This window comes from Vidua chalybeata, chromosome 8 (genome assembly GCF_026979565.1).
Source record: "Vidua chalybeata isolate OUT-0048 chromosome 8, bVidCha1 merged haplotype, whole genome shotgun sequence".
Taxonomy (NCBI): Eukaryota; Metazoa; Chordata; class Aves; order Passeriformes; family Viduidae; genus Vidua; species Vidua chalybeata.
The window spans coordinates 1,348,317-1,358,316 of record NC_071537.1 but is presented as its reverse complement, the minus strand read 5'-3'; the positions used below and the strand labels follow the sequence as shown (position 1 = coordinate 1,358,316).

The 10,000-nt window shown below is 42.8% G+C and overlaps 1 protein-coding gene across 6 annotated transcripts in view; it reads right to left on the bottom strand.

Annotated features, from left to right (window-relative positions):
* Positions 1 to 10,000, bottom strand: part of EBF3 (EBF transcription factor 3) — a 120,934-nt gene that overhangs the window by 38,364 nt on the left and 72,570 nt on the right. For 3 of the 6 annotated variants that reach the window (XM_053949411.1, XM_053949413.1, XM_053949415.1), the window contains exons 7-8: positions 5,846 to 5,927; positions 2,738 to 2,882 (exon numbers count right to left, since the gene is read on the bottom strand). In XM_053949411.1, the coding sequence (XP_053805386.1) occupies positions 2,738 to 2,882; positions 5,846 to 5,927 (227 nt within the window). The remainder of the gene's footprint in view (positions 1 to 2,737; positions 2,883 to 5,845; positions 5,928 to 10,000) is intronic. The other 3 variants (XM_053949412.1, XM_053949414.1, XM_053949417.1) reach the window with 1 other exon arrangement.

Sequence of the window (10,000 nt, the reverse complement as noted above, 5' to 3'; positions counted from 1 at the left end):
CAAAGGATTCAATGGCAGCCTTCCACAGGAGCAGCAGGGGGAATTAGTTTACTTGGAAACGATCTGCGAGTGTGTGTATATACTGCTGGTGAATATTAGATGATTGGATAATGAGGTGTTAGCAAGGAGAGGCTACGGAGAAGTAAATATCGGGTACTTTTCTTTAAAGAATGTGTTACTAATGCAAAGCATTCCATTCGCCACGGAAGGTGCCGGGACATGAGGAACTTGGAGCATGGCATAAACCCACCCCACCGCTTTCAGAAGGTTCCGCTACCCAGGGTTATACTCTGACCAGAAGGAAACAAAGATTTTCAAGTCAGCCAGGTCAGGATTTTGGGAATTTTCTTTGCAGGCCACACCCATTCCCATGTTAAGGGGTGGAAACTTATTCCGGGCACACTAAAATCCCAGGAAGTTGGGTGGTGATTTCAGCGGGAGCAGAACCTGGCGGTGATTCTCCTTTCCTTAGCATGGCCCTGCTCGTGAGGACCCTGAGAACTCCTCAACCCCACCAACTTCCAGAGTGTGTGGAACTCTGGCCCTGCCATTCCCTCCTCCATCCAAGGGCACCAGGATTCTCTGCCGCCCTGTTCCAGCAGCGTTTATTTACTCTGAGTTGTTCCGTTGCCATCATTGTTATTAAAAGTAGGACTTTAAGGAGCAGCCGTTCAGATTTTCACATTCATTTGCAACGGCGCAGCTTACTCGACTGAGCATTTATGGGATGTTAGGCAAAGAGGATTTGGCACTGTGTTTTTTAACATTTAAAGAAAGCAAATCAATTACCGTATCGCCAAGAAAAGGAGCTGCTGGTAAGTGACATTTATGTAGATTTTCTGTAGCATGGAAAAGTGGCCTTTATTTTTCTAAGCGATATTTGCTGCTCAGAGTCAAATTCTTTTCATGCAGCTTACAAAAATAAATACTCGTATTTTGCTAAGATCATAATAGCTCATTAGAAGAGGCTGAATTTGGACCTAGACTAAAACCTAACACCACAGGGCTGAGCATGCTTACTTGAACCTATAATGTTGCTAGTTCTGGCTCTCTGGGGAAGGAGAGGACGAGGGGAGAGGATTCAGCCTTCTTAATTGTGAACCTCATTAGTGACGGTTGCTAGGCAAAACACACACCTACTTTCCGCGCATATGAAAGAGATAAACAATACGTCATAGACCATAATGACTCTGGTGCTCAGGGCGACCTTTAATTATTATATTTTTGGTCTCTTATACCTTAGTTATTAATGCAGAAAAACAAATTAGGGTTGTGTGTGTGTGTGCGGACCGCGGCAGATTTGTAAATCACTTTCCATTTTTTGATGTCTAGATCGAGTTTCCTTCTGATAGTTGGTGCTCGCCTCATTCATTCCTCTCCCTGCCCGTTGGTAAATACTATTTGAAACGTCAAACGACAGTGATTGTATTAGCAGCTTAGTATTGTTATCACTTTAATTAATTTTATTAGTGTAAAAAGCCATGATCCTGTCACTGTGATAGTAACAACTCGCTAGAGGAGTCCCGTGGAAACTGGTGTGCATGGCCCAGCAAGTCAGGTCATAGCAGGTTTGAGAGTCTAACTCTTCCAGAACTCAAGATGCATTAAAATTAAATGTATTTCAATTTGGGGCAACACTAAACTCTTCAGGAAGTTGGACTGGATGTTCCTTCTAACTGAAAATTATTCTATTCTATTCTATTCTATTCTATTCTATTCTATTCTATTCTATTCTATTCTATCCCATTCCATTCCATTCCATTCCATTCTGTCCTGTCCTGTCCTAACCCATCCTATCCTATCCTATCCTATCCTATCCTATCCTATCCTATCCTATCCTATCCCAATCTTATCCTATCCTTTCCTATTTTATTAAACAGATGTTCCCTGAGAGCTGGTTTGCATCCTTACACTGGTATATTTTGCAGTCCAAACGAAGTGATATTTAAATCCAAATGACTATTTTGGGCTTTGCAGGACAATAAATACATGTGTGCATGTGTCCAGGAGCAGCTGCAATTGTGTAAGTGATTCAGGGGCTGATGGGCTCCAAAAAGATAGGATTTCACAATTCTGGATTTTCAGAGACACTTTCCATTCTCCTCTTCATCTCAGCCTATCTTCTTTTAGCAGTTCAGGCAAAAAGTCAATCACATTGAGTCAGGCTGAAGAAAAACATTTTATGCTGTTTTTCTCATCCAAACCCCCTCCTGCCGTAATCTGCAGTAAGGCCCAGGCACAGGAAATTGACCTCACAGTAAATTCTTTACAGATTCGGTCATGTTTTTACCATCCACTTAAACTTGCATACATAACCTGAGACTGTACCTCTGGATCAAGGAATATGACAAGCCAAAATAAAATCAAGTCAAATTAAAGAGCAAGAAAAAGCTGCAAGCAAAACAAGAATGAAAAAAAAAAAAAAAAAGGAGAATAAATAAAATAGGAAAAGATGAAAAATTGGTTGTGACTGCAGAAGTGTAAGTATTAAATAAAGAAAGAAGTCAGAAGCTGATTCAGAAGCATCCGTGTTGTAGTTGACAAGGGCTGAGAAATACTAATGGACTTTTTTTAATGGGTGCTTTGATGGATGAGAGAAGAAATGATGTAAAAGTAAATGTAGTGGTGTCTCAACATAAAGTATGGTGAAATTATAAAAAAAAAAGGGAAATAAAAATAAAATAAAATAAAAAAGCATTGCAAATAAAAAAAAAAGGACATGTAAATGTGTGCCTACCATTTTCCAGATAAGAAGGGGCCGTACCTTCTGAGGGGTCAAGGCGGCGAGCCCGCCTCCCGTGTTTGGAATTGTTGTGTACAAACATGTTGTCTGAGACAGCCAGCACGTGGCCATCCACATTGACTGTTGTTGATACAACAACCTGGAAGAGAAAACAAAACCCCACATTTCAAAAATCCTGCAGATTTTCCCCGAATCAGGTCTCGTAAGACAAAACAGCATCCTGTCACTTTTCTGTTTCTATTTAAACGGAGTGAATGACATCTCTGAATACATCTTTGTTTACGTGGCGACCACTGGTGATTTTTAACTCACAATTGTTTCTCTTCAGAACCTGCTACACTAATTAGAGTTTAATCTCCTATTATGCTAACAAATGAATTCAATTCAGGGAAATATTCTTCTAGCCATTAGTTTCAGAAACACCCCTCTAGCCACTCATTTTAAAAGCTGCTGTTTTGATTGATCTGTTGATATATTGATTAGATAGTTTATCTAATTAAAATTTGTTCACTTGAGACTGTCTTCAAATGAAGGGTTGTGAGGATTCCAAATAAAAAAAGCTTAATAAATCAGGAACTGTCGTAACTCCCCATTTTTTCTTCAGTAAATGATCTCCAGGTCAGTTTTACAATTACATTTAATGTCTGATAATGAACTTTTTTGCATCTGAAAAGGCCGAGTTGAATATGAATAGTGAAAGTGTTTTCAATCCATGAAAAGTATCCCTTCTCAAGTTCATTTGGATGGTGATTGACCCTGGTATGTCAATGGAATTTCCTCCTTTATTTTTGAGTGAAAGGCTCCTATTCTTGTGTCCAGGTTCAGAGTCCGGCCATAGAAGAGATGATGGATAGGGCCTCCTTTGGCTTCCAGCTGCTTCTCAGTCGAAAATGGCAAAGGAACATATGCAAAAGGCACAACCTTCCCGATGCCAACACCTCCACAATGGAGCTGTGGGACTCCTTCCCCTTCCGGAAGCGGCAGCGCGGGAGCACCAGCCAGGGAGGAAACCGCGAGCTGAGCTGCGCGGGGTTTGTGTGGAGCACGGCTTCGTAGGTGGATCACTGCTCTCCCAGACTGACATTTGCATCTTATTTAAATACTCCAGCATGGGCCCTTTGCTGTGGTTCCAGGTTGTCTAAAGGAAGCGGCCGCTGCAGCGTTTCCTTTGGGGTGAGTAGAGTCCGTAAAGTCACTTCCTTAAGTCAGACCTTATCAACACAGCTGGTGAGGGCAGACAAAGGTGGGACAAACCTTACTGTCCACCTTCCATTTACCTAAATTTTGGTAACAACAAAGGTGATTGCAGGGTTCTCCCACCAGCTTCTAAACCAAAACATTTAACGAACACAAATGGAAGGGGAGCAGAGAGCCTCCTTCACCCAGAGCTGGTCCAAGGCATCAGAAGAAAATCCTTGTCTGCTTCTATGTTTTGGATCACCTCTGATCCTGTTTCTTATTCACAAGCCATAATTAGCTCTCAGCTATCACAGCACCTTTTCTGTGTATCCTGCCTCCTTGGAGACAGCCATCTGCGGTACCCTTTTGAACAGCCCGAGGGCAGCTCTCTGCCAGGCTGCTCTGCTTCCCCAGCTTTCTCCTCCCAGAAGTGGACACCTTCCCCCTTGTCAACATCCACTTCGGAGAGTGCTGAGGTTGCACGCTCAGCTCGGCTGCAGAGCTGCTGCCAGGCCACTGGGCTATCCTCTTTCACTCTTAATGAGATTCCCAGACTTCCAGAAATATTGCAAAACATGCAAGCGTGATTTCCAGCCAGGATTTCTGGGTTTGGTTCCTAGAACACGGTGTATTAAAGAGACAGAGCAAGGTGTATATGAAAATGACAACTATTTTTGTTCTGTCATGTCTATATAGGTCAGCCACCAAGGGAAAATACTGTAGTTCAGCAAAAGAAAGTCGACGTGCTACGCTTTGTTATATCGCCTCACTCCTGCAGTGCACCTCCACAAAGGTGCTGAGGCAGGGAAACCAGGTAAAAATACTGTTCAAGATCTGACATCCTGTTAAGTCCAGTTAAACCTTCTGAGAGGCAGGGAGATTAGCTAAAGAGACCCAGGAAAGTCTTTCTAGTGCCTACTGGCTCCATTGTCGACCACAAGATCACTCGTGACTGATGCTTCATTTAGTCATCAGTGAGACAAAGAGGACATTTCCACTCATTCCAGGTTTGACCTTCTGTTCTGTTCAGTTGGATCAATACCACCGATGCCACGTGAAGCTGAGATGCATGAAAAATGGAAGCCTGGCTCGATTGTTTTGAAGGAATATATTTTTTTTCCAGCTACAGATCTTTTCTGTTGGCTGGCTCGAGGGTGCTGGCTTCCCCGGTTGGTTGGCTGTGCATGAAAACAGATGTCACATGTTTTGCTATCAAGTTTAACCACAAGTAATTCTTCTCCAAACTGAGAAAGTCCTGAACATCTCAATACTGCTTTATTGCTGGAATCAAATATGAATCATTGTGAAATATTTTGGAAAAAACAAAAAAGGCAGTTATTTCCTAACGAGCCTTTCGAATGACCCCAGATACAGAGGAAATCATTTGTCCATCCCATCAGTTGCCTCTCTGTAGTGCTATGATTCACCACAGGATATCTCAAAAGCTGTAAGGAGGAGAAAGTGAAGTATTAAATATTTTCTAACACAGTTGAAACAAAAATCTGTGGGTTGGGCCACCACAGCTGGATCTACAAGTTGTGAACCAGAGAAGTGTGAGTTCCAAACTTCCCTGTGCTCCAAGTTGTGTTTTTAAAGTTAAGATCAAACTACACAGTCTACGTAAAACCTCTGCAGGTCTGAGCAAAGAGCACACTACAACACAAGGTGATAGCAGGAAGGAAAATTAGGGAAATAATTCCTAAGGGAAGATCCACTTGCTCCAGCATTGATCCATTACAGCCCCCTGCAGAACTTCAGAACCAGCACTTAAATTAATGGGAGCAATGTAAAATTCTGGCAGCATTTTTTTAAAGCACTGGAACAACAGTGAGTGAAAGCACTGACTGTGCTTTTTCATGAGTTCAAGATGAAGATGTGATCAAGTCTTGTATACACCATTTATGCATTTAGAGGGGTCTGTACCTGGAATCTTCGCATGTCTCGTGGGTTGCCTGCATTCTTCAAACAGTTCTGATTGCACTTGAGGAAAAACTTTAGAAAGAATCTATAAAAATACAAAATTGAAATCTATTAGATTCATCAAAATGTAAATCCAATTTTTTAGAAGTTTAATAAAATCTAATCATAAATAGTTATACCCCAAAGAATACTGCTAGTGAAATATTACTTTCCTATTCGTTAATGAACTTATTTTAAAGCATAAGATCTCTGTCATAAACAGAACATTATTGCCAAGGAAAGGCAAATTTATATTTTTAATTTTTCAACAACTACAAATGTATTGACTCCAGGCCATATCCTTAGCTCGGTGTGGGAAAGTTGATTTCAATGACTCATTGACTTCAAAGGCAATGACTTACACCAGATGAGAGTTTGTCTCTATTTTTTTAATACTTTTCATTTTTTCACAACTTATATTAGCAGTAATGACCTCTACGTCGAAAAATTCCAAAGGTAATGATCAATCTTCTGAAAAACACTTGGCTTTGCCTCCGGTTTGGAAACTCGAGCTATTCAAAGGGACTCGATCCAACTCCTGCTGACTCCAGGGAGATCCAGGCAGGATCTGCCCACCGGCAAGGCCCCGGCTCCCTCATTGTTTTTGAAAGGGAAGGAACATGGCAAATTAGGCCCTGTCTTACGACCTCTTCAACCTTTGCCAGCCTTCAGCTGTGAGGAGTCGCTCTACCCAGGGATCGAAATCCAGCTTATTTCTGCTGAGCGGCAACCAGCAATTATTTAGGACTAACCCTTATCATCCAGGCATCTCCCCATAAACCGTTTTTGCAGCAACGCTGCCTCAGGGGAGCACAGCAAGCACTTAGAGGGAAGGGGGAAGCTCGGGAAGATGGAAACTCCTTTCTGCCGCCCTCCTGCACCGCAGGAACGAGCTGATCTGGGAAGTCTCCACCCTGCAGGTGAAGCAAACCGCGGGATCCTCAGGAGGATGTTCGCAGCCTGACATCATCTTCTTTACTTATGCACTCATGTTTTCATCTTTCATAATAAAGCTATGTCTTAATTCGGTTTTCTGGCTAATGACCGACCACTAATGACAAGCAAAGCTCAGGGTTTTCTCCTCAGCCAGAGCTCCTCAGATGCTCCAGTCCAGCAGCTCGTGCTGCCCAACTTTGTACATGATGGACAGAGAGGTCAACCAAAACTTCCACGTTCAGAATATGAACAACTTTGGTTTATTCATTCATGCGAGTATTCGTAAGTGACTGGGACTATTATTGCTGCAGACACCTCGCAGAAGTTTCCATGTGCCAAGAGCATTCCTGGCAGGAGCAAGACAGGAACATCTTTCCTCCTTTAGCACCCAACAAGGCCCAGCCATGGCCAGCAGAAAGAACAACAGTGGCTGCAACGCATCCTGAGAAGCTTCGAGGGTCATACAGGAGCAATATGGGAACATCCCCTGGTCAAAAACTGGTGCTTTTAATCCCAGCTCTTCCTTCTCCATTAAACCTTGAGCAGCACCCTGATGTTACCCCGGGACACGAATGCTGAAGGAGCAATCTCTCATATCAGAGAGGCAAGCAGGGAAACAACCAGGTTTACTGAAACTGCATAAATAAATCGATGCTGACAGTTCAGCTGAATGCACATTTCTTTAAAACTTCCTGTCCCAAAACCTGTAAAGGGGTTTCAGCTGTCGAGCTGAAAAAGATCTGGATTTCTGTGGTGGATGACATGATCTCCTAGTTTGGATGCTCAGGTTTTCTGGATCTTGTTGCAGGGATATTATCAGCAACTCCATGAAGCTGCCTCTATGTAAGCCACAAGTTCCCCCTAATTTTATCTGCCATGTTTTGGAGGTTTTTCTGGTGTTTTGAATTAGTGTTTTTGTTGTTGTTGTTGTTATTTGAGATACTTATTCTCTCCAGACCATTTGATTATAGGCCAGGTTCCCTGCCCATTGCAGGGGGGTTGGAGCTGGATGATCTCTGAGGTCCCTTCCAAGCCAAACCATTCCACAATTCTATTATTCCAAAGGTAACATCCTTTCTGCCAGACCTCTATTTGGTTTTGCACAGCTTCCACCACCCAGACTGTGAGTCTGTGCAGGGCCCAGCTGATGCCCAGCTCCACACAGAACCACGCAGTTCTGGGTCCCCAGGAGCTGGGACCAGCCTCCAGCTTTATGGCTCCTTAGTGCCACATCCAGGCTGAAGAGCAGTATCTTATCTGCTTCTTTTTTTTTTCTTTTTTCTTTTTTTTTTTTTTTTTTTTTTTTTTTTTCTGATCTCAAATGGGTGTTGTGAGGCTTATTGAGCTAATGTTTGTAAATTGCTCGGAAATTCTCCAATGAATTGTGCACTAGGAATGCTAAGTATTGCTCCTCGCGGATTGTTTTTAGCGTGAAGCATTCATGATGAATTGTTTCTATACAGAGAGCTCACATCCTGTCAAAGAAAAAGGGCCATTAAGCACCCCTTCACTAAACATCAACTGGAACCGGTATTTGTTCAATTATTTGGTGAAAAGGACCCACTCTTGGTGAAATTAGACATCATCAAGTTTATTAGGATGGCTCTGAGCACCGGGCTAAATATTGATGCCAGGCTGGAGTGAACACAAGCAGCACTCTCATTTCAGCTCCACTACGTTCCTTGATGCTGAGATATTTTATTTTGCTCTTTACTCTTTCAGAGTCCACGGAGCACAGGTGGCATCAGGACAAGCTTTTCAGAGGAAGACAACATAAGTTAAAAACCACATTCCCAGGCAGGGTGCTCCTCCGTGCCAGGAGGAGATGATTGACTTGGTGGTTGCTCTCAGCTGACCACCAAGGACTGTGGGCACTGCAAACCCATCCCTCCCACCCCCAACCACGAGGTCTCTGTGGCAGAGCAAGAAGCAAGGACCTGGAGCAGAGCTCTGCTTGGTCTCATCTCTTTGAGGCAAGAATGAGAATTCAAGCCTTTCTAGGTTTGGCTCTCCCTGTTATGTTTTGTATTATAAGCAGAAATTTTAGCCTTCTTTAATAAATACAGCCTTGCAAAACAGCCTTCCCAAACAGTCTAAGCTGCTCCTAAAATACTGATAGGGAGAAAAATGCACTCCTTGCCATGTCCCCTTGCTCTGATTTTTTTCCCACTGCTAGAATGGGGCCTGCTACTCTCTTAATTAAAATGTATTACCTTCCACCAGACTCCACTATTTTAAGCTAAAATTTACATCTTTTATTAACTCACCTCACCTATACACTTAGCTCTGATGCCTCTCGCCGCCCATCTGCCATCCACATACAGTGAGTCACTTGATATTCCACCCACCAATTTTTCCTAACAACCACTGTGCAATTAAACTCAACACGTTCTGTTGCGAGGTAAATTAGGCACACCTGCGGCCAGCCTGCATTTGAACCGCATCAGAAAAGGACCTAACAAGGTGAGAGCAGTACCACAAAGTTATAGGCCTGTCAAGCAATTAGGTTTTCACTTCTGGGACATCCGCACAGTGCAATTATGCTACACATTACAACCTGGCTAATCTTCTGAACAAATGTCATGTCTCGGAGAAGCGAGGAAAAGCAGTTCATCTGCAAATGTGGCTGCTCTTAAGCCTCCACCTTATGCACATAACAACCTACAGGAGACTTTTTTTTTTTTTTTTTGTGAAATGAAAGATGGTGTTTTTCCACAGAAGATTTTTTAAACCCTGCAAGTGCTTTTTCATCGTGTTCACCTCTTCTTAACCTCTGTGAGAGGAGGTGTTGTAGCAAATAGACCAGAAAGACTTTTGTACTTAAATTTCAACACTAAGCAAGAAAATCCTCGGTGCTCTAAGCACGAGCAGTGGCTTCAGTTTGGTCCAATTCAAACAGTGCTTGGCTAAAGGAATACTTGTGGCAGAAAACCACCTATTACACCCCAGAAACACCGTTAATAAAATGTATTTCCACCAGACCACAAACCGAAGCGTCATTCATGCAAATAAACCCCAGCAGGAAGTAAATGCTTCATTCTTTTTATTTCAGATATGGAGTCTGAGTGTCCTGGTGGCAACACCCTGAGCCAAACTCTGCACTGGTGAGAGGTGAGATCATAAGGGAAGTCAGTGGAACCGTGCAGGGACAGGGAGCTTCCACCCCTTTATCCAGTAAGATCT